Source organism: Brassica rapa, chromosome A03 (assembly GCF_000309985.2).
Source record: "Brassica rapa cultivar Chiifu-401-42 chromosome A03, CAAS_Brap_v3.01, whole genome shotgun sequence".
NCBI classification, from domain to species: Eukaryota; Viridiplantae; Streptophyta; class Magnoliopsida; order Brassicales; family Brassicaceae; genus Brassica; species Brassica rapa.
Window position 1 is genome coordinate 31,175,997 of NC_024797.2, and position 23,807 is coordinate 31,199,803.

General features: G+C 37.1%; 3 protein-coding genes across 9 annotated transcripts; 1 reads left to right on the plus strand and 2 right to left on the minus strand.

Moving 5' to 3' along the window:
- Window positions 1–390: 390 nt before the first annotated feature.
- LOC103862352 (glucan endo-1,3-beta-glucosidase 7) lies at window positions 391–3,770 on the minus strand. 2 transcript variants are annotated; one of them, XM_009140049.3, is made up of 6 exons: window positions 3,419–3,770; window positions 2,648–3,312; window positions 1,698–1,766; window positions 1,269–1,619; window positions 917–1,175; window positions 391–740 (listed from the first exon to the last, which is right to left on the minus strand). In XM_009140049.3, exons 1-6 carry the CDS (start codon window positions 3,477–3,479, stop codon window positions 559–561), a joined length of 1,587 nt encoding a protein of 528 aa, XP_009138297.1. In that variant the 5' UTR covers window positions 3,480–3,770; the 3' UTR covers window positions 391–558. The 2 variants fall into 2 exon arrangements, with proteins under 2 accessions (XP_009138297.1, XP_033144741.1); XM_033288850.1 differs by lacking the exon at window positions 1,698–1,766 and having other exon boundaries at window positions 3,419–3,767.
- A 3,894-nt stretch (window positions 3,771–7,664) lies between these two features.
- Window positions 7,665–9,335, plus strand: LOC103862353. The gene has a single exon (XM_009140052.3). It carries the CDS (start codon window positions 8,480–8,482, stop codon window positions 9,146–9,148), a length of 669 nt encoding a protein of 222 aa, XP_009138300.1. The 5' UTR covers window positions 7,665–8,479; the 3' UTR covers window positions 9,149–9,335.
- Window positions 9,336–16,386: 7,051 nt separating this feature from the next.
- On the minus strand, window positions 16,387–21,586 carry LOC103862355 (bifunctional dihydrofolate reductase-thymidylate synthase 2-like). Of its 6 annotated transcripts, none has more exons than XR_004456649.1 (9): window positions 19,449–21,586; window positions 18,357–19,173; window positions 18,231–18,275; window positions 18,051–18,116; window positions 17,550–17,611; window positions 17,388–17,462; window positions 17,020–17,302; window positions 16,834–16,940; window positions 16,387–16,744 (listed from the first exon to the last, which is right to left on the minus strand). XR_004456649.1 is itself a non-coding variant. In XM_033288383.1 (9 exons), the coding sequence occupies exons 1-9, from the start codon at window positions 19,592–19,594 to the stop codon at window positions 16,634–16,636; spliced, it is 1,719 nt and encodes a 572-aa protein (XP_033144274.1). In that variant the 5' UTR covers window positions 19,595–21,575; the 3' UTR covers window positions 16,392–16,633. The 6 variants fall into 6 exon arrangements, 5 of the variants coding, with proteins under 5 accessions (XP_033144274.1, XP_033144275.1, XP_033144276.1 ...); XM_033288383.1 differs by having other exon boundaries at window positions 16,392–16,744; window positions 17,013–17,302; window positions 19,449–21,575; XM_033288384.1 differs by having other exon boundaries at window positions 16,392–16,744; window positions 17,013–17,302; window positions 19,349–21,565.
- Window positions 21,587–23,807: the final 2,221 nt, after the last annotated feature.

Here is a 23,807-nt window from a genome sequence, read left to right on the forward strand (position 1 = left end):
CCCACAATCCATAAGCGACGTCGTTTTGAGCTTCAGCTACCTTTGCTCCTTTCCCGCTGATTAGTTATTTGTTGTGATTTTGGTTTTGATTTGATAACTGTTCAACGCTTGTAATGGTGGAGTTATGAACATTTTTTCAAGTCGTGATTATAGATAGCATCTTCTTCATTATGCAAAATTTGGAGATGAGATTCATGTCACTCATATTCCATAAAATTGCAGTTAACAAAGAAAAGGGTATAATCACTTGTTTCCTTATATTATTATCTCTCTTCTTCTATTCATAAGCAAAATTGGACTATAGTATAAAATAAAGGTATGTCGAAGTTTATCCTAGTTTAATATTCAGATCCACATGTAAACGGAAACAAGTCTGTCAAAGTGGGGAAATAGCCGTTACCGAGTACAATAGAATATTATTTATAGAATGTTTGTACTTTGTAGCTATTATAAAATAAAGCTAATAACAACTTGATTAGGCAAAAATACAAAGGAGGGAGGAACACAAGAAGTAAAGAGTAGTAATAATTAAACTACCCCAATAAGCTTATTGGCCCATTACATATTTACATGGACGATTAGGGACACAACGATGAGTAGAAAAGATAGAGAAGAATAAACTTTTGATTCAACTGCTCCATTCTTTTTGCTCTCTATTTTGTCTGAGTTCACGTATTTGTTCATTACTCCTGCACTTCCTGCTCCTCCTCCACCTCCCGGATAGACGCAACTGTTATAACCTATCGAATTTAAAATCAAGATAAGGAGAACCAATTAGTATGTGCATTTTTACATTGTTAAGTGGAGCAAACAAATACTTAAAAAGACATTCATGTGGTCTCTTTCATATATTTTTCAGACCAATGATATGTGGTCCTTTTTATGGTGTGAGAGCTAAGGGGAGAGAAAAACATACTAGGGTTTTGGGAGGTGATTGTTGCGGTTTGAGAGAAATCACAATCTGTAGGCCTTTTAGGAGACTTTTGGTAATACATATTCATGGCAAAAGCTGCATGTGACGCCACATTGTTTGGCTCAAAACAAGCTCCTCCTGGTTGTATCGCCCCACAGTCTATTCCTTGTCCGCACGCCCAATCTATGCTCGATTGCAGCTGCTCATCCGTGGCATCCTTCTTTGATACACACCACCCCGTCGACGCTTTTCCCGATGGCGTCTAAAAACATATAACCACAATTTTTAGTATTTTAAACAAAATTATTTTATTAACTGTAATCACAAATGTGTAAAGCAGCCAAGATTATCTAACCTGACTACTACTGTTACTGGTGCTACTACCGCTACTCTTGGCAAGGCCAACATCATAAGCCATGGAATGATCGGTTTTGAAAAGCCCGAAGGCCCGTTCAGAAGATGGTCCACTCTTCAGGTTCTCATCGTAGAGTGCGAAAATGTAAGTGTCGACGGACTTTCCAGGCATGAGAGGTGTGCCAACCATTGACCTTAGATGAGCTATTAGGTTTCCGTTGTAAGCTTTAGCATTATCCACGCTCGGTCCAACTTCGTTGGGGTCCCCTCGTGAAGCCCAACCTGTTTCCGCCACCACGATCTCCACCTTTTCGAATCCCATTGATTTCAAAGCCGAGTGAACCGCGTCTACCTGTGAACGATGAATTAGAGAGACTGTAACGTGTGTTTCAAGCAAAGACAAACACGTAATATATGACATGAAGAGCACCGTTTCCGCCACCACGATCTCCACCTTTTCGAATCCCATTGATTTCAAAGCCGAGTGAACCGCGTCTACCTGTGAACGATGAATTAGAGAGACTGTAACGTGTGTTTCAAGCAAAGACAAACACGTAATATATGACATGAAGAGCACCGTTTGATTTTCCTCTTCTATTATTTTAGCTATATATTATGAACTTCTGGTCAATGCTGCTTGTTGATGATGACGAGTGTAAACAAATGTTTCAAGAAACATCTAAAATAAGTAAAAAAAAACTAGTGCGAATCTGGCATGTCAGACAAATCAGTAAAAGACTGACTACAAGCAAGACATCATCACGCATGCTTATTCCCTGAGAAGATAATTATTAACAACGTATGAAATAGAAAAATATAATTAAGTTTTCAATACTAAAAGCCACAGTAACGAAACTAATAGCAGATTTAAAAAAAAAAGATTGTGTGTTAGTATAGTAGATTCAGACACACACGGCACGTATGTATGCAGCCGTATCATCCAACGTGAACAACTGTCTTTTGTACTATATAATAAGAATATAGATTCCTTCTAAAAGGAAAAGTAGAGAACAGAATAAGTTCCTTGCCACAATCTAGTGCAAAGAAAATCATTATACAAACTATATATTTTAAGACCTAAAGTTCATACTATATATTGTCCACGTGAATACTGCAAATTATCATTATTATCAAGATCCTTCTGTGTCACAACAATACATAACTTATATAGCGAAAAAAAGAGTACATAACTTGAAACTAACCCACATAGCTAAACTATGCGTTGCCGTCTAAGTAAATCATTAGATATAAAACAGTCCACCAACTTTCATAACCAGAGAGAGATTAGTTGATTTTGCGTTAAGTTTAGTAGAATTTAGTTAGCCACCCAATACAAAAAGTGAATTGATTAGTTTTAGACCAGACTGTAATTAATTTTACCTGAGCATCGAACATGTTCATGTACGTGATTCCGGTGTTATGGTCGGGTCGACCCGCATTAGGCTGAAAGAGGCAAAACGCCAGCGTTTCGGGTCTCGGGTCACTCTGATAAGCGAAGAACGGGTACGGATTGATAGCGAAAGGCGAGCCGGTATCGCTTAAAAACTGCAGAATATCCTTTAAACCGGCTTGATAACCGGACGCGAACGAACCGGAAGACGGCGGTTCTGAGCTACCAAGCACCGACATCGCGTGCACCGTCGACACCTTAATTTTCCCGCCGAGCGACACCGCCTCGAGCGCTTTTTGAACGTTCTGCATCGCCGGGAGGAGCTGGCTCACCAGATTCGGGTCTTTCGAGAGCAGAACCTCGTTGCCGACGGTGATGAGGATGATCTTGGAGGCGGGGTAGAAAGGGAGGACGTTGGAGCTGATCCATTGAGAGGCGGCGTTGGGATCGGCGGCGAGAGAGGGGAGATCTCCGTTGGCTGTGCCGATTACGATGCCGACGCCGGTTCCGGCTAAAGCTTTGATGATGGCGGGATCGGCGCCGTAGAGTCGCACCTTCTGGATGGAAGTGGATTGAATGAGCTTTGCGGTTTCAGAAGGCGGAGGGAGGTTGTCGGCGACTTGACCGTAGTTGACTCCGATGAAGGGCTCTGCATCTGTGGACGACAAACAGAAAAAAAAACAGAGTAAGAAACTAAGGTTTAGAGGGAAGAAGAAGAAGAGAGGAGGGGGAAACTACGTCGTATTGAAGAAGATACTTACGTGAGGAAGGGAACTGGGAAAGGACGATGAGGAGGAGAGAGAAGCAGATGGAGATAGCCATGATGGTGAGTGAGAGCGAGGAGGAGACACAGCGAGCTTGAGAAAGTTTTATAAGCTTTGTTGTTGGATTAAAGAAATTTTTTTACTGTAACGGTTATGTTAAAGGAAGCGAGACATGGTTGTGCTCGTTTTTCCACACTACACGTGTTGGTTGACTTCTATGTCTCAAGTCTGAATGTGTTTGTGTTCTGTCTTGGTTTACTATTGTAGTAATATTGTAGGGTAATTTTTCCGGTAAGAAAACTTTTTTCAAAAGAAATTTCGAAAGAGAGATTGATTTCTTTTTCTACACAAGTATTATGTCCGAAAGCAGGTTCGTGAATCTGATTTAAAAGATTAAGAGTTGATAACTTTTTAACTTTTTAGTGGACCGGTTGTGAACTGATCAAAATTAGGTAGAATGTAGGATTCAGTAGTACAAAAATGGTTGAAACATTGATTCATATCTTGTATATGAGAAGGAGATGTTAAACCTCTGAATAACTTCATATACTGTATATTATTTTTTTACTTCATTTGTCATAAAAAGTGGATTACATTATTTCCCCATTTCCATGCTAATTGCCTAATTCCCAACTTGTGTATAACCTTTCTTCACGTTTCACTGACCACCACCAACAATTCTTAGCTTTTGATGATTTCACAGTTTCCACCTCAATTATTATATATGACTGTTATGTTGACTAAAGCTTCTATTCGCATTTGAAATGATTTATATACTTACCCTCAAGATTTGTAACTAATCATTTACAAAAGAAAACAACCAAAATTGTCGATTTGTATATAAATAAAATTGCATATTTGAAAACTAGGACCGCAACTCCCAACTTTTTCTGATATTTGTTCACATTTTCATCAGCAGCAAAAACACAAATCCAAATCCAAAACCCAAAACCACAAACAAACAGATTCTCTTATATTATAATCTGAATAAGGCAAGCTAAAAGAATACCTGATATTAACCAAAACCCAGTCTGAACAGATATTCCCCTTAACTTAAAGCACCTGAGTGTGAGACCGGTGTTGTCTCGAACTTCCCTTCAGTGAACACATGGTTGTATTGTTAAGGCAGTGCATGTTCCACCTACAATCTTTTAATACAAACACTATGAGATATGATTCCTTCAATGAACAGTATCCCTTCCCTCACTCGCTTGGTAGCAATAAAATTCTAATCAATGACTTCTGAATTCTGTAATACTCTAGAAGTATTGCGTTCCTCAATGAAAAAATTTGAAGAAAATAAAAGTGTTCATGGATAAACATACCCAATCTCCCTTAAGGGAAGCACCAGGCATTACATTGATCTCCCTCGACGTGACTGTTGTTATAGCTCTCTCTAATGAGTCTTTGCTTAGGTATAACTGACATCCAGTTGTGTTTTCCACAGATACTGTGGGAGCTGAACCGTATATCATCCAAAAATGAGAGCAAGAGTTAGAGCCACATCATAACTGAGAGACAAAGTGATGGTCCTTGAAAAGACACACCAGCAGGTTTTGAAACCATTACAAAAGATAAATAGATGATGCAACCACACCCTATACAAAAATGTAAGACTGGAAATCACGTAACCGTATTCTGTAGATATGTAAGAGGAAACAGTATTGTTCCAGTTCCACTCATCCGTCACCTTTCTAAGACCTGGAAAAGCAAAAAAGGAATAATAAGCTACTTGTGATTCACTCCAAATAGACACCATGCTTGATATATGAAGACATACACAACTTCAAGACTTACCTGAGGTTACATAACCTGTGCTGATCTGCTGGAAAACAGCAGACATTCCTTGTTTCTGGTTCGACGGTGATGATGGCTTCGAAGATTCAGAACTGAAGAGCGATGCAGATGGTGCGGGAGGAGGAGGAGGAGCACTAGTAGGTTTCCCTGATGCATTCCATACAGGTCCCAGGGCGTAACGAGGTTTCACATAATCCCTCTAAAACCAGGTAAGTAAAGTCCTTTCAAAGCTTTAGCCCATTCCACATGATTAGCGTCTTTCTTTAAACGAGAATTTTTATTTTTTGTTACCTTCATCGCCAAGAAAGTTTTTAAAGATAAAATCAAACATTACTACGTACCCGATTTCAAGCTTGCTATTGACAATTTTTGTATCCATGCCGGAGGTAGAGCCGTGATAGATGTACTAGAGAAGAACCTAGGGCTAGCACCGACAGATGTCAAGGCATCAAGATCAAACATTACATAGATTTGGGAACATTCCGTCTAGCTCAGTATAGTATGAACTGGAATACATAGAGGCAAAGGGAAGGATGAAGAAAGGAAATAAAGTTTGGCAGATTGCTTTAGGGTCAGGGTTTAATTGTAACAGTGCGGTTTGGGTGGCTGGCTCTACGTAATGTCAAGGCTTCTACAAATAGTCCTTGGCAACATTGCATTGGTACATATCCGGTTAAATTTGATTCAGATTCAGCTAAGTCAGAGACTCATGTCCAAAACCGTCGGTCCTAATTTACGTCGTTTACTCTCTCTAGTTCTAATAATTTGATGGCTACGATGTTTTCTCGGTTCGTTATAAATAAATAACACAGTGGTGTTCTAGTATTCATCAATTGTTTTATTTCTTACATGAAGTTTATAAACGCCGAACACAAGTGAATTATATGACGTCATATCGTGAAACAGCGTCATGCTACATTACAAGAAATTAAGTCAGCAGTGGATTAGGCTACTAATCTGTGGATAATGTGTCACTAGAACCATATACTGCAGAATCAAATAAAAGCTTTACTTAGCATGGACAACGTATATGACTTTTTTTTCTTTACAAGGGACCATGCGTTATATGACTTTCTCCACCTTTTCACTTTAAAATTTGTATTAAACGCCAAAATTCTTTAAAATAAAAGAAGAGGAGAGACCATTTTGGATGATACAAATTCTACAAAAACAAATGGATAATCTAAAGAAATTAGAGAGTTTTATCAACTTAACCAGCAGCCACAAAATGAATTAAAAATTTCTTCGATTGATCAATCATCTCCATAACAAAAAGTTTATATAGTTGAGTCAAAAACTCTAAAAAGGAGATATTGATTGCATTGATTTTAGAAGATGGGGTCTTTCATGTTATGGAAAAGCAAACTTAAAGTTGATAAATTATTAAAGAAAGACGAAAAGGGTATAATGTTGAGCATGTCTTATTGAAGAAGGAAATCACCCTCATTAATTCATTTACATATATTATATATTTATATATTTTTATAACTGTTAGAACTACACCACAGTTGAACCGCTTGTCCCGCACCGCTCAAACCGCAGTCACCAGGAACCTAAGTGTTCCATTGATATTGCCAAATGCACTTTCTGCTAGTAGATATTATATAAATCAGTTCATTTAATCTGCATAATTTGTGGAATATATATCCTTTATGATTTAACATAATTTCGTGGATAGTAACTTTTTGCTTGTAGGTGAATGAGTTTTTGTTATGTAATGTGTATTATGAAGGTTTATCTCTTTGTATGTTTGTCAAAAAAAAATGTTTTTTTGTAATTTTTTATTGACCCTTGCAATGTTTATTTGAAAATTTTCATGTAAAATTTAATGTTCTGTCTTCTTTTTATTTTGGTGAAAGTGCTAATGGAATTAGTGTTTTTAAGATTTTTTAATCAGAAACTCTATGAAATAGATATGGTATGTACGTATTTCTAGTTTTTGTTGTAAAATGTTAGAGGTATGCATGCATTAGACCATCAATTCAAGTTCTACTGTATTAATTATCAGTTTAGCCTATACATTAAAACAGCCAAACATTTCACAACAAAAATTAACATAAGGAATCCAAGACATAATGGCCTTTCAGCTTGCGTTCTCTCCTTTTTTCTTTAAAGAGTATCAAAATGAAAAACAGGAAAGCTTATCACTGTTAATTTATTTTTTTATCGACAAAACTTTTCTGTCCACAACGCCTATTCATATTCATTAGAAAAATAAAGCTTCTCAATTTGAGAAATCAACCGCAATAACCTCCCTAACTATATAAGTTACTGTTGGGTTAGAATTTAACTAGAACCGAAGACTCATAAATACAAACTCATGGTTTCTTTAATTTCCCCTGTATTGTTTGTGTTTTCTTTTTACTAACTGAAGTCGTCTATCGGCAAATATATTGATCAATTTAAAACCTTAGAATACAATACAAGTGAAGATGACATTTCTAAACTAACTAAGAAACAATTTATTATAGTTGACATTTGCATGTGGACGTAGTTAGACAAAGAGATATTTCATATGTATAAGAAAATTTATACGATTGATTGTTTAAATATATGCATTCAAGTGTTTCAAATTTGAGGAAAAAAAACTTCACATCTTATATAAAAGTGTATAATCAAAAGTTATTGCATGTTTGAAGAAAATCGAAAAATGATTAAAGCACGGCATGGAATAAGAAGAAAGATGTGATTAGTCATGGCCTCGTAGGCAATGAACAAATAGCAAGGACAACTTTTGGAAGCACTGAGAATAATGTTGTGGATAAAGAGTAAAAACAATAGAAAAACTATTATGATATTCACAATTTAAGATAAAGGAAAATTTGAGTATTTTATTTCCATGGTTTTCCAAAAAAAAAATTGCTATAATTATTACTTAATAGTCTATGAATAAAGTTCAATAAAAATATTGAAAATAATATTTCTATGGTCTATAAATAAGAAATGAAACCATCACAACACCAACAAGATACAACAACCCCAAGAAGAAGAAGAAAACATATAGAAAAACGGAGATTTTCAATAAAGATTCATCTGTTTTTCTTCTTCTCTGTTTGCCATTGTTCACCATGACTACTGTTCTTCTTCCTCTATTTCATTTCTTGGTGGCAAAGGTCTCTGCTTCTCACTTCTTCACTGAAACTCTCACTTCTTTCTAGTCACCTAAATCACTAACTCCCACACATACAATCCCTTTGTTACCAAAAAAGAATCTTTCCTTGTTTTTTCTTTCTATTTTGTAGTACTGAAAAAAATATCATAATGGATTCAGTTCAGTTTCAACACTTTAAGAAGGAGAAACCTAGAGGATTCTTGAACTTCCAAACAATAAGATCATTCAAAAGTTTATTCAGACTCATCGAACTGATTCTTCTTCTAATCTTGATCTCCAAACTCTCTTTCCCTTCAGTGAAACTATCCACTGACATTTTCAGGGGAGCAGCAGAGTTTCTCGTTAGCCCGAGATTCGTTTTCTTCATAGGCAACGCTATTGTAATAACTCTTTTTGCGATATCCAGACGATACAACTCGGCTCACGAGCCTATCTCAAAGACAACAGAAGCCGTAAGCAACGATCTTTACCAAGAGTTTCTTCACGAGAGTGAGAAGAAGAGATCCGAAGTTTATGAGAGGAAGGAAACAGAACAGCCCAAGAAGCCGAGTGGAGTGAAGAGAGTTAGTTTCGAGAGAAGCCAATCGCAGAAAGCGTTTGAGGTGGTTCACCCGCCTGAGAGTACATGTGGTGGGAGAGTCATGAAGAGGTATGAGTCGGAGAAGCATCTGAGGATATGTGATACGGACAAGAAAGTAGTGGTGAAAGGTAAGAAGCCAGAAGATAAAATGAGCAACGAACAGTTTAGGACAAAGATTGAAGCCTTCATCGCGAGGCAAAAGAGGATTCAGAAGGATGACGAACACTTGATAATCTAGCTCATCTTTTGTTACTGAATGTTTTTGTTTCTTTTTAGTTATAAACTTGGATGCTCTGTTCAAAACATTTCATAGTCTTGTAAGTCGTAACTTTGCCTTGGTAAAATTCTGTATCCTAAGTCCTAACTCTTGTAAACCTTTAAAGTTGTTTAAGTAAATAATACAAATGTTATGGTATGGTATGTTACATATGCTTTTTAATTGTAACGAGTTAAATTGATTGATTAAACGCGGGTGATCAGTGCAATTGTATAGTTTGAAGATTGAAAAAATATTTACTGAACTGAACTCATTATGTGATGTTTTATGAGGCTTATAATAAAAATCTTTAACCAAACGATTTTACTGTAGACTTTTATTGAATATGTTACTTATACCATATTATTATCTTTGGAGTTGTCACGCTAGCTATTGTACTTTATGTCAATTGCTATAGCTTTGTTCTTCTAATGGTAAATGCACTTAGTTACCACAAAGGAAGTTCTGGACCAAAGCTGATATGTTTCTTTCCGAAGTTTTGTGAGACCACTGTTAAGTGAGAATCGAACTAAGAGTTTTAGGAGTTAGTCAACTTCCATAGGAAAACACACCGAAACGCCACTAAACCAAAACCCTATTCTACTAGAAGTTACTTACCATTGATGCACCAGTAAGTGCAATAACGTACCAACGGTCACTACATTTTTGATCCATGTAACGTCGAAAATAAAGAAAACATGTCAGCTCAATTAAGAAATTGACTATGTTAAGATAAATGTCATTTTAAATCTCTAATAACTTTTTGGATCATTTTCTAATAAATCATTTTGATATGGTTGATATTTTCTATAAAAAAAAAATGGTTGATATTTTCTTAGTTTTTCAATAGATGTAGAGCTATTGAAGGAAGAAAACTCTCTACATAGACAAGTATTTCGAATTTTACAGCCTTGTCCGACGAATGTGGAATCCACAGGCCGAGGATCGATGTGGGCATACTGACAATAACGGTGGAACGTTACATACAGTTGATCGCAAGGGATGAATCTTGATCACACGCTATTAACACGGCTCGCGTTTAGGTTTCGATGTGATATGGCGAACGTGGTTAGTTTACACAGTTGCACTAGTCGTGAATCGAATATTCGTTGTACTAATTTGTTCCTAATATGGAGATAACAAATAGAAAGCAAATAGATAAGCATATAAACGATGTTTCCAAATGCTGAATACCGTTATTTAGGGTTGTGGGTAAAAGGGAATAAAATACATTATAGAGGAGGGAATTGTTGGTAATATATCGATCTTGGTCTCAGTTTTTTTGGGAATATTTTGAAATCCCATAACTTATTTATCTCCATGCAATACTAGCATATTTGCCATCGACAAGCCAACACAGGAGTATCGATTCTTTGATATTTGAATCAGCTATCAAAGAATCCAACACTCAATTATAATTTAGCATAAACTTCAAGCATATATGCCCAACACAAGTGTATCTTGGTCTCAGTTTTACACTACAAGAAAACATCGGGATACTGAGGGAAAAAATCGTCGGTATGTCGTCGGAATAACGCTATTCCGAGGACATACCGACGAAAAAAGTCCTCGGAAATAACTCCTCGGAAATTCATAATTCCTCGGAATTCCGTCGGAATTTTCCGACGGAATTCCGAGGAAACAAAATTCCGAGGATACTCCGAGGACACGAAGTTCGTCGGAAGGTTCCTCGGAAAATACCGAGGGAATTCCGATAGCCCAATCCTCGGAAGTTTCGACGAAATATTCCTCGGAATGTTTATCGGAAAATACCGAGGAACATTCCGAGGAACTCCTCTCCCTCGGAAAATTCCGAGGGAGTGGAGTTTCTCGGAAAATTCCGAGGAACTTTTTCCCTCAGAAAATTCCGAGGAACTTAAAGTTCGTCGGAATTTGCCGAGGGGAGAAAGTTCCTCGGAATTTTCCGAGGAACTCCATTCCCTCGGAATTTTGAAAAAATTTATTTTTTTTAAAAATTTATTTTTTTTTTTAAATTAATTTTATTTTTAAAAATTAAAATTTTTAAAATTTAAAATTAAAATTGAATAAAACATAAAATAAAACATAGTAGATAATATTCAAATTTAAATAAAACATTCAGAGTTTTTGGAAAAAAAAAAAACTACGGGTCTTGAATGTTCGGGAACGTCTCGTTCGGGTACATCCTCTTCATCATCTCCATCATCTGCTCGTTCAGCATCTTCTGGGTCTCATAGCCCGCCTGTTGAGCTGCCATCTGAGTCTCCAACGCAGATATCCGATCATCCTTGTCCTTCAGCTGAGCCGTAAGAACTTCTGGATCAACATACGCATGTGGTGCAGAAGAAGGAGCAGCCGACCGGGAGCGACGACCCAAACCGACCGGGGGTCTTGTAACAGTAACCCATGGATCATCTCTGTTCCTTACCCGGGGGTACTTGATATAACAAACCTGATCGGCCTGAGAAGCAAGAATGAAAGGATCATAATATTGCAGCTTCCGTCTTGAATTTACTGATGTAACACCAAATGCATCTGTTCTCACACCTCGATCTGGAGTGTTGTCGTGCCAGTCACAATAGAAAACAGTACAGCGCAATCCAACCATGCCCAAATACTTGATTTCTAAAATCTCATTTATGTGTCCGTAGTATACATCATCTCCTGATGCAGAACAAACACCAGCATCGTAAGTCGTACTCGAACGTCTCCTCTTCTGAGTTGTGAATGCATATCCTCGAGTACAAAATCTCGGATATGACTTCACAACAAAGTTTGGTCCAACGACCATCTCGCGTATCCAATCGTCAAATGTTTCGCCTCTGGCCAAACCATCACTCACATAAGTAAACATCCATCCACCAAATTCTCTCTGCTTCATTTCTTCTAGTTCGTCCTCTGTGGCGTATCTATATTCTAACCGCTTTTCTGCCATGAAAATCCTTTCATATTGAAGAACATCTTCGCAGTTGGTGAGTAAATATGTTTGCAAATGACTGCGCTCCTGATCAGTAAGTCGGCGGTCCTTTGGTTTTCCGCTAAGTCGTCCAACGTCTGTGAAAATGTCTGGAACCTTCCAATGATATGTTGCCCGTTCGCCTCTATCATCATGCCGAGCAGGTCTTCTGTTTTTGGTCTGAACTTCTGCTGGAAAGTAGTACTCGGCAAAGTTTGAAGTTTCTTCATTGATCATCTGTGCGACTATAGACCCTTCCACCCTACTTAAATTTTTCACCATCTTCTTCAAATGGAACATATACCGCTCATACAGATACATCCATCTATACTGCACAGGACCACCAAGTTCCAATTCTCTTACCAGGTGAATAACAAGATGCTCCATAACATCAAAAAATGAGGGAGGAAATATCTTCTCAAGGTTGCACTGAATCACAGCTATGTTAGTCTTCAAATTTTCAATACCTTCAAGAGTCACTGATCTTGTGCATAAATCGCGGAAGAAACCACTTATCCCTGCAATTGCTTCATGAACATTTCGTGGTAATAGTTCCTTGAAGGCAAACGGAAGGAGACGCTGCATCATTACATGGCAATCATGGCTTTTCAAGCCAGTAAACTTTCCTTCCTTTCTGTCGATACAGTTACGCAAATTAGATGCGTAACCGTCTGGAAATTCCACATCGTTTGAAATCCAATCAAAGAACGCATCCTTTCCCGCTGCATCAAGTCGGTATATGGGAAAAGGAGCCCTACCACTCTCATCAACATGAAGTTCTGAACGAGCACATATATCGACTAAATCCAGTCTTGACTTCAAATTATCCTTTGTTTTACCTTGAACATTAAGGATCGTGTTCATGAGATTGTCAAAAAAGTTCTTCTCGATATGCATGACATCTAAATTATGCCTTAGTAGATGATCCTCCCAGTATGGCAGATCCCAAAAAATACTTTTTTTGTGCCAGTTATGTAGGTTTCCAACACCATCTACCGGAAAATGCTCATGTCCACCGACGTCTGGCGTCCTTTCTGCACCAAAATCTCTAAGTTGTGTCTTCAAATCTTTCCCACGAATTTCCGGAGGTGGACTGTCAAACACCCTCTTGTTCTTCGTAAACAAATTCCTACTTCTACGATATGGATGATCTGGTGGTAGAAATCTCCTGTGACAGTCAAACCAACACGTTTTCCTTCCGTGTTTTAGTTGGAAAGCATCAGTGTTATCTTGACAATATGGACATGATAGCCTTCCATGCGTTGTCCATCCAGATAACATACCATATGCTGGAAAATCACTTATTGTCCACATTAGTACTGCCCGCATTTGAAAGTTTTCTTTATACGAAACATCGTATGTTTCAGCACCTTGAGTCCATAGTTGTTGCAACTCATATATTAGTGGCTGAAGAAACACATCAAGTGATCTCTTAGGATGCTCTGGTCCGGGAACGAGAATCGAGAGAAACAAAAACTCTCGTCGCAAGCACAAGTTTGGGGGTAGGTTGTATGGTGTAAGAATGACTGGCCATAGAGAATACTGTCTTCCACTCTTGCCAAACGGGCTGAAACCATCAGTACATAATCCAAGGTAGACATTTCTTCTCTCATACGCAAAGTCGGGATACTTTGATTGGAAATGCTTCCACGCTTTTGCATCTGAAGGATGTCTGATCTCACCATCTGTTGAGTGCTCCGCATGCCATCTCATTGGTTGCGCTGTGCGTTCAGACAGATACAGCCTCTGCAACCTTTCCGTCAAAGGCAAATACCACATCCTTTTATATGGTACTGGAACTCTTCCACTCGTATCTTTATAACGAGGCTTCCCACAAAATTTGCATGAAACCCGCTGTTCATCCGCCCTCCAATAAATCATGCAGTTGTCTCTGCATACATCTATTACCTGATACGATAAACCAAGACCAGCTACGAGTTTCTGAACCTCGTAGTATGAGCCAGGAGCTACATTATCTTCGGGTAGAATACCTTTTACATAATCAGCAATCGCATCCACACAGTCTTCAGCCAAATTATAATCCGTCTTAATGCCCATCAATCTTGTAGCAGATGATAAAGCTGAATGACCATCTCTGCAACCTTCGTACAATGGTTGCTTTCCAGCATCCAACATATCATAAAATCTCTTAGCTTCGGCATTGGGTAAATCTTCCCCTCTAAAATGATCATTTACCATCTGCTCAGTACCTACACCGTAATCTACATCCGTTCTAATTGGATCTTCTAATCTAACCGCTGGCTGAGGTTCGCTAGTACTACCAAGTTCATAATCAGTTTCTCCATGATGATACCAAATTTTGTAACTTCGTGTAAACCCACTCAAATATAAATGAGTCCAAACATCCCATTCTTTAATAACTTTTTTATTTTTACAATTAGAGCAAGGACATCTTAACATACCTGTTTTTGCTTCCGGTTGTCGGTGAACTAACCCCATGAATTCGGTTATACCTTGTTGGTATTCTTCCGTAAGCAATCTCGTGTTCGGATCCAAATGAGGTCGATCGATCCAAGAACGAAAATAATTTGAAGAAGACATGTTTTTTATGAATCAAATTCGTGTGTAAAGAAAGTGAGAGGGAGGATGAAGATATGGTGTGAATGAAGAGGAAGAGGGGTGCTTGTATTTATAGTTGAAATCCTGCCGACGGTCCGAGGAAATTCCGACGGAATTCCGATGCAAACGGCTAGTTCGTCGGAATTTCCTCGGAATTTTTAAAATCCCCCCAACGGCTCTCCAACGGCTCTCTAACGTCTATAATATTTCCTCGGAATTCATCGGTTTTTTCCGAGGAATACTAGTTTCCTCGGTATTCCGTCGGAATATTCCGACGAAATGAATTTTCCTCGGAATTCCGTCGGAATATTCCGACGGAATTCCGAGGAAGCAAAATTTTGTGTTTCCTCGGAATTGCCTCGGAAATGCCTCGGTATATTCCGAGGAATTCATTTTCCGTCGGAACGTCCGTCAGAATACCGCTGTTTTCTTGTAGTGTTATTAGGTATATCGGACATAGAGGTTTATGCTAAAATATGAATTACGTAACAGTTAATTCCAAGCATCTGTGACCGACGACTACATCGGTAAATTCTGAAGAATACTGATTCATACATACAAATATATATTTTCTGTTTTGTTTTTTTTTATACTGAGCGAGAAACAAAGAGAAGTATTTTCCTTCTTTGTTATTAAATTTTAGTGATTGTTTAAAGTAATTTGTTATATTATTTCAGCTTTTCACAATTAAATTTTACACTGGAAAAAACATTATACCATCCTATAATATTTTATCTAGCCAACGCACTCACGATTGAAATGCTAATTATTGTTTTAAATCGTTTTAGTTAGAATATAAGATTAATAGCAGAAATATAAAAAATGATTTCCTTTGAGAAACTACGTCAGAAAGTATCTGACGTATATGAACCAATATCTGGAAAGGTGTAAGAGACAAGATATGCTCGATCGGATAAGAAAAGATCGATGCAAATCTATAGTATCTAATGAGAATGACGAATACACGTGAGATCGACAGGAACCTGCAAGGAACAAATCTTATAATATAGAAGAATACTTCTAGTTTGTTTACTCTACTTTTATACGTTTCACGCATGTGATTAATAGATTATTAAAAAGTGTATTCACTCTTATGAAAAGTAGAATAAAGTTTGGTTTATTTTCTTTTTTTCTATACAAACATCGTGACTTAAACATATAGAACACCATTTGAACGTAGACTAGTTTGTAAAGATGTTTTTCTTATACAAAAAAAATCAGATCGAATGTGAATTTATTTTCTCTAGTCATCCTATAAATTTTATAATTCTAAAAATGTAAAAAAGTATCCAATAATTCAAGAGATATATGCATACATCATACAATGATATGACTAAGTTGAGGAAGCAGAGAATATGTGCCATATGAATGTATTGTCTATTTCAGGGTTAGCAGAGATCCATTCATCAGCTGCCATTCAACATGCCAGACAAAACATCACTTCGAATCTTTACTTTAGCATAATTTATCTATTATTAACCGAATCAACTAAGTTCCTCTCGGTATAATTTTCTAGATATTTTGTTGGATGAAATTAATACCTTTTGGAAATTTGATGTAGACTATCTAAATTAAAAGAAAATATTATTTGAACGGCTGTGCATTGATCTGAAACCTTTTTGTTTGATCAAAGATCTGAAAGCTATTGATACAAAGCTTATTACTAAAATTTTACTAAGCTGCATGCTGATAAGAGTTAAGGATTATGAAAACAAAAACAAAATCTCACACATTTAAAATAAAAGAAACGTCACCCACAAGTAACACAAAACTTTAGTTTTTTTGGATAAACAGATAAACCAACTGCTTATCAATAATTGACTTTGTGATTAGGCCTGGATACATATCAATTCCATCTTTAACATCTTATCATCCAAATGTTCTACATCATCACCCAACAAAAATGATTCAAGTTTTAACTAGAATATTCAGAAGAACTCTGTTTTTTCAAGCTAAACCGCCACTTTCATATCTATTTTCTTGTGAGGATCATAGCCAATGAGCTCGAAATCAGCTGCCACAAAAGAATCTATATGTTTCTTCTCTGGATTTATCTTCAAAACCTGTAAAGAGCCCAAATATAAATAAGAATATAGTTGAAACAAACTAAGCTTATGCATTCATCAAAGATCACGTGTGCTTATATACTCACAGGAAAAGGTTTTGGTGGGTTCTCAAGTTGCTCTTGTAGAGGCCTAACATGGTTCTTGTAAACATGAGCATCTCCAATCACATGGATAAAATCACCAGGAACAAGATCTGCATAATATCAACAAAACATCAATAAAAGAAGAAAAATAATACTCTTTCTGTAGTGAAAATCTAACGTACAACAGACATGAGCTAGGATGCATGTAAGAAGTGAGTATGAGGCAATGTTAAACGGTACACCAAGACCCATATCTGCTGAGCGCTGATACATTTGACACGAGAGCTCTCCGTTTGCAACGTAAAACTGTGCAAACATGTGGCAAGGAGGAAGTGCCATCAGCTTAAGGTCAGAAGGATTCCAAGCTGACATTATTATCCGGCGATCATCAGGATTGTTCTTGATCTTGTTAACTACATCTAAGAGCTGATCAAATCCTTGGCCAGTGTAATCAGCATGCATATCCGTGTACCTGTAGAAAGAGATTAAACAAAATTGCTAAACAGTATAAAAATGTTTTGCTAAAACTCAGAAAAGCAAAGAGAGAAGGTACTGACTTAGCACCAAAGTGTCTCCATTGAAATCCATAAACGGGTCCAAGGTCACCTTCCTCTCTCTCAGTCAGTCCAATACTGAAATTATAATGTTTCAAATTTTCAGTGTGATGACCGTATAGTTTCAGCTTATACTAGAATAGAAAATTTTCTATTAGAACTTACCCATCAAGATACTCTCTTGACGCATTCCCATCCCAGATATGGATACCCTTTTCTTGAAGTAGCTGCCACTTACACAAACCACTCAGATAAACAATATAGCTCGTTTGCTTACACTCTAGTTCGGTTAGTTCAGTTACTTCCGTTAGGAGTTCGGTTCGATTAGACAGGTTTAAGTAAAAAATTCGGTTTTCGGTTCGGTAATCAATTACTTCGATTTTCTTTTAAAAAAAAACTTATAACCAAACTACACCAAAAACCCGAACCAAACTAACTGAATTTAACCGAAATTGACCAAATTTATCCAAAATTTTAACAAAAACTAACCGATATTCGATAAGATTTTCAAAAACAAACTAACCGAATATTGAACCAAACTTTATTTCTAGTTAATTCGGTAAGATTTATGTCACATTGAACTAAACATAAACCAAACTACCCGAACCGAATAATCCGCAGGCTTAATTAAGGCATAAAAAATATGATAAAAGATCTGATTCTTACCTTTGCATTAGTTGAACCGCTTATGAACCATAAAAGTTCCTCAACAACACCTCTCCAGAAAACTCTCTGCAAATAAAAAATGCAAACAGATCTTGTAAAAGCTTGAATGTATGCAGAGAACAAGAAGCAAACTCTTTTTAAGGGTTCCAACATGAACGTCAACTGTAAAGATGAGCGTACCTTTGTCGTCAGAAGTGGAAAACTCCTTCGCAAATTGAACGTCATCTGTGGATCCAAAGATGTGTTAATAAGCAAACAAGAACAAGACATTCAGATACAATATCAAGCGGTATTAGTACAGCACACCTGGCAACCGAACTTAGATACTGTACCAGTCCCTGTCCTATCGTTCTTCAAGTTCCCACTAGAGATAATCTCATCAACAAGATTCAAGTATAGAAACTCCTCGTGCCGTTCAAAAACCTTCTTAGGAAGAAGAGAAGAAAACTTCTTCCAATCAACTTGAAGTGCCTCCTTTGACTCATCACTCTTCACACGAACATAAGTGGTGAAGGCAAATCGAACTCCATTCTCACACATTGGCAAAGACGAACACCAAGGCTGATACGCAGAAGCGTCAACCGCGGGAACAAACGTATCACATTCAATACACGTATCAATCTCAGTTAAGTGGATGGCTTCACATCTAGCTCCGTTCAACGAATCCCTCAAGACCTCGCCGCCTCCTATCACAAACACCTTTTCGATAGAGAGACTATAGGGAGGTCCAGCTAACAACTCTAGCGCAGAATCTAGGCTTCTGCACGTTACAACGTTCTCTGCGTTGGCTATCTCGAACCCGCTTGAGCGAGTTAAGACGACGTTGAGGCGACCGGAGAGAGGCCTATGCTTTGCGGGGATGGACTCCCAGGTTCTCCTACCCATTACAACAGCGTTCTTCTTGGTGGTGGAGTCAGAAGTGGTTAGCGTTAAGTCTTTGAAGAACTTGAGATCGGTAGGGAGAGTCCAGGGGAGTTTCCCGTCTTTGCCGATGCCCATTTCCTTGGTTGCGGCGACGACAACTTGGTAAGAAGCTCGCTGAGGCTCATTGAGAGTGGTAGCCATTGTCAAGATGGAAACTTTTAGTATGTTTGATGATGGTGATAGGCAGCAAAGGTAGAATCTTTGTAGGGTTATGCAAACACCTGAAACAGAGAAAACCCAAAAACTTTTCGGACGAGATCAGTTACAAGAAGACCAAACTCATATAAAGTAAGCACCTTTGCATCGAAATGTTATGTAACAATCAATTTACTATACTTAAATCTCTATATGCTTAAACCCCATCCATAACTAACCTCATTGGAGTATAATTGCAAAACAGATGCTAAAAGCATTCAACTTTATTCTACACGGCCAAAACAAAACAAAACAAAATCACTCCGAGATTTGCCTAACCTTGAGACAGTGATAGTAGATTCAGAGTAGAGATTTTGGAAGTCGAGTTCCGTGGCGTTGTAGATAGAGATTAGAGAGAGAGAGAGAGAGAGAGAGAGAAGGAGAGTGAAACGCCGCGTTTCGGAGCTCTCGGAGAGGAGGATCATATAATAATCGGCGGGAAACGAGGGCTCGTCGCTAACTCGTTCGTTACAAATCCATATATGGGCCTACTTCCAGGCCATTGTAGGCCCAATTATTTATTTGTCAGCCCGTTTGTCGCTGTCTTCGCCCTTCGGAATTATTACTACATACTGGATCCAAACTGTCTATATTGCGGATTGTTTGTCATATGTATCAGTGTATCACTTATCACACTAGATCGGATGTTTGACTTATATAATACACCACTTTCTCTAAACTTATAACTGTTGAATGTAATATCTGAACGAAGAAACAATGTTGTATACCAGGCATCAGCACCGTCTTTGGGAAATATCGCCGTGTGGTCATGGGATATATTATTTACAAATACCAAATTGTATTTTTTTGTATTTGTATGTATATCTGCCACTATTTCTTTTAAAGAATATTCTTTGTTATTGGTCAATAATTTATAGAAGAAAAAAAAACTTTTCTGTTTAGTATTTCATTTTGGGCATGTATTCAGTTTGGGAGATAATATTACAAGTCACATCATACAACAACGAAAATTAAATTAAATAAACTATATCATACTTTGGTCGACATCAATATTTTCTTAACATCGACAAAATGTTCAAGTAGTGGATTGCACTTCGTCTTAATACGAGGGCATGCCTTTTCTCTCTTTTATTCATCTTTTATTTAGCTACTTATAAACGATTGGTTGCTCATTAGTTTTAGTTTTTTTTTTTTTTTGTCAATGTCATACGATTTGAGTGGTCTATATCATAATTTTTTTTTCTGTCAAAGGTTTGATATTCATTCCAAAATAAAATACAAGAGTTCATACCTAAACTGACGACTTAATGAAACAGCCCCAGAAACAAGAACCCATATGAAAGCGGCAACTAGAACCCACACCGGAATGACTTATGGAACCAATACATAAAACTAAAATCACATCTAAACCCAGAATAACGATTAACTGTTACACTCAAGTCTGAAACATATCAGCTCATCAAACTTTAGAAATAAGTACATGCCAATGATCGAGATTTACCATTGCTGCACATAGCCCTCCACACACACGATAACCTCCACTTCTTACACCCACACACGACTTATCGCTGCAGCCTACGCTCGCCAAACGATAACGTCCAAGAACCTGAGACTTCATAACCCGACAAGAGGGATCAATACTGTATCGATCAACCTAACCTTCGGATACGGATGCGATGTAATCATAAACGTCCATTTACTCCGAGATAGAAGCCCAACGAAAACACCACGAAGACGAAGCCTTACCAACCGAACCTTACCGGACACACTCACGGAAAAAGAAACGGACGACAAGCAATCACTGCACTCACCACCATTGGAAGAAAGTCTACTAAACCAATTGTCAAACTCCAAGCATAGAGACATCGAAACCCAGATTTGAGCGAAAACAAGAACAACCGAAAACAATACTTAGTAAATACGGGTTTCCACTCTGACCAAACCATTGGTCACTGAACCAAAAGGATGCATACCAGATTTGGGCAGACGCTGAACATCTCCGACACCATACGACATTGCTCCTCCACCTTGCAGATCTGAAAAAACAAGTCGATACCCCCTACCAACTACCAGATCTGCGATGAAAGGGACACAACATGGCCTCTTGCCTCCTCCTTCGAGTAGAGTCACGCCAGATCTCAGGGGCGGAGGCAGTGAAGGAGGTGTGGGGTCAGCTGACCCCACTACTTTTTTAAAAAATATTTTTTTTATTTAAAAAAATTTGTATTGATCCCATTAAAAATGAAAATTTGACCCCACTAAAAATATAATTTCACAAATATAATCACAAAACATTAAAGATTGAAGATAATTTAAAATTATATAAATAATATGTTTATTTTATTTGTTAAACATTTGATTTATATTAATTTTAGCTTAGATTTCAATAAACACGTTTTTATAATAAGTGTTAGTTACATATTTCAATAACTCCCAAATTGTATTAGGTCCAATAATGAGCGAATTTGAAAAAAGGGATTTGTACTTCTTTTCTGGACAACGCAAAGAGGAAGAACTTTCATGTTCCCCAAACAATTTTTAGATATTTTTTTTTTGATCGAATAATTTTTAAATAAGTTTTCTATTTTTTTTTGTTATACACTCTCTTCTTTATTTTAGCAAACTAAAAATGATTATGATTCAATGATTATGTAAATTTATCAGTTAACTAATGGATCAGTTTCTGAATCGGCAAAAAAATATCAGCCAATGAAAATCATCAAAAAATAATATTACAATATCGCATCAGTAATGAATTTCTAAAACTTTTATGATTTGTTTTATCAAAATTATTTTAAATTGTAGTAAATAATTATGGTAAACAAGTTTTAAGATATGAATGATCATATAGTATATTTATAGTTTTTCCGTGGTTATAAATTATGTATTTGGAGATAAAAAAATTTGACCCCGGTACAAAAACTTTCTGGCTCCACCACTGCCAGATCTAAAGGGGAAAAACGATCGGCTCAACTCACTAACCCTAAACACCGACCCTGCTCAAAGGCTTCTCTTCACTTAACTCGCCGGAACTCCATATATCCATCATCCAGAGGCCGTCATCAGCACCGCCAAGGTCGGATTTGACACCGGAAGCTAATTTGAAATATAGAACACCGAACATATCATTGAGGAGTGTGAAACCATATGAAAGGGCAAAAAGAAAACAAGGTTTGAGATGAGAGAGCCTCGACGCCGGGAGAGGTCACCGCACATCGGGGGAGAGCACGCCGTCAGAGATTTGTTCGAGAGAGAAGTAAGGTTTTTTTTTCTTGCCACTACTAGGGCGGTCTATATCATAATATGATGAGAATAAATGGCCTTCTATATAAATTAAAGATGGTAAATATAACACTAAAACGGTATAAAATGCTTTTATTAAAAAAGATGTTTAATTTTTTTTTTAATTAGGACCATGGTTTGTGGAGACTTAAAAACATACTCTCTCCGTTCCTAAAAGATGTATGTTCTGGAAAAAAAATTATTTTAAAAAGATACATTTTTTACTTTTTCAATGTATGATTTTATGAAAAAATTGTAAGTTTCAAAAAAATTAATGGTGTTTATTGAATTTCTATTGGCTTAAAGTTATGAAAAATTATTTTTCACAAAAAACAATACATATTTAATGAGTTTTCTTAATATATGTAAAAAAACTAGAATATGCATCTTTTAAAAACAGAGGGAGTATTTATTAAGTAATGAGGTCCGAGTTTTTTTAAGTTTGCCTGTAAAGAGAACATCCCACAAGGATATGTTGATTCAAGGTCAAACTAAATTAACCACTAACCAAATTAATATTCTGTAAAATGTTGCCCTTTAATTTGAGATGTATTTTGTGTTTTGACAAGTGCTTCATATGGCTTATAAAAGGGATAGGACGGGTCATGTCAGTATATAGATTGATAGAATCAGAACGAAAAGATTTTTCTACATGTTATGAAGTAGTTTCAAATGAGTCTCCCCATTATCGTTAACGTCCTCCCTTACCCCTCCCCAAACACTTCTGCAATAAGGTAAAAGCTCTCTCTCAATACATCTCTTTAGCTTTCTTATCTTTTGTATCCTAAAACACATTTTGTTATAACATATAACTTAGTTTGATTCATTAGATTCATCTCACAGTATTAAGGGATATGTATCCCACATTGGTCGTAACCTGGCTCTGATACCATGTTAGATTCGGGTTTATTATGGGCTTCCAACTCAAAACCAATTGGCAATTAGTGGATTGGCCCTAACATTTTATATATTACTTAATGTCCCATTGATTTTCCAATGTGGGATACATATCCCTTAATACCCCTCCTCGAGATGATGGCTCTTATCGGCCAGAAATCTCGGAACTTTAAGACAGTTATACTCGGTCGAGCGAGTCAATTACGACCTATATACCCGGTCGGGTAGGGTTAATATTAATTAGGGGTTTAACTTATTAGGATCTGGGCTCTGATACCATGTTAGATTTCTTGGGCTTCCAACTTAAAACCAATTGGCAATTAGTGGATTGACCCTAACCTTTTATATATTACTTAATGTCCCATTGATTTTCCAATGTGGGATACATATCCCTTAATACACAGTTCTCTTGTAATTTGATCTGAACTTCTTTTTAAGATATTGGTTGACTATATTGTCTTGGTAGGTATCCACTTGCCGTGTGAAACAGAGTGCTTT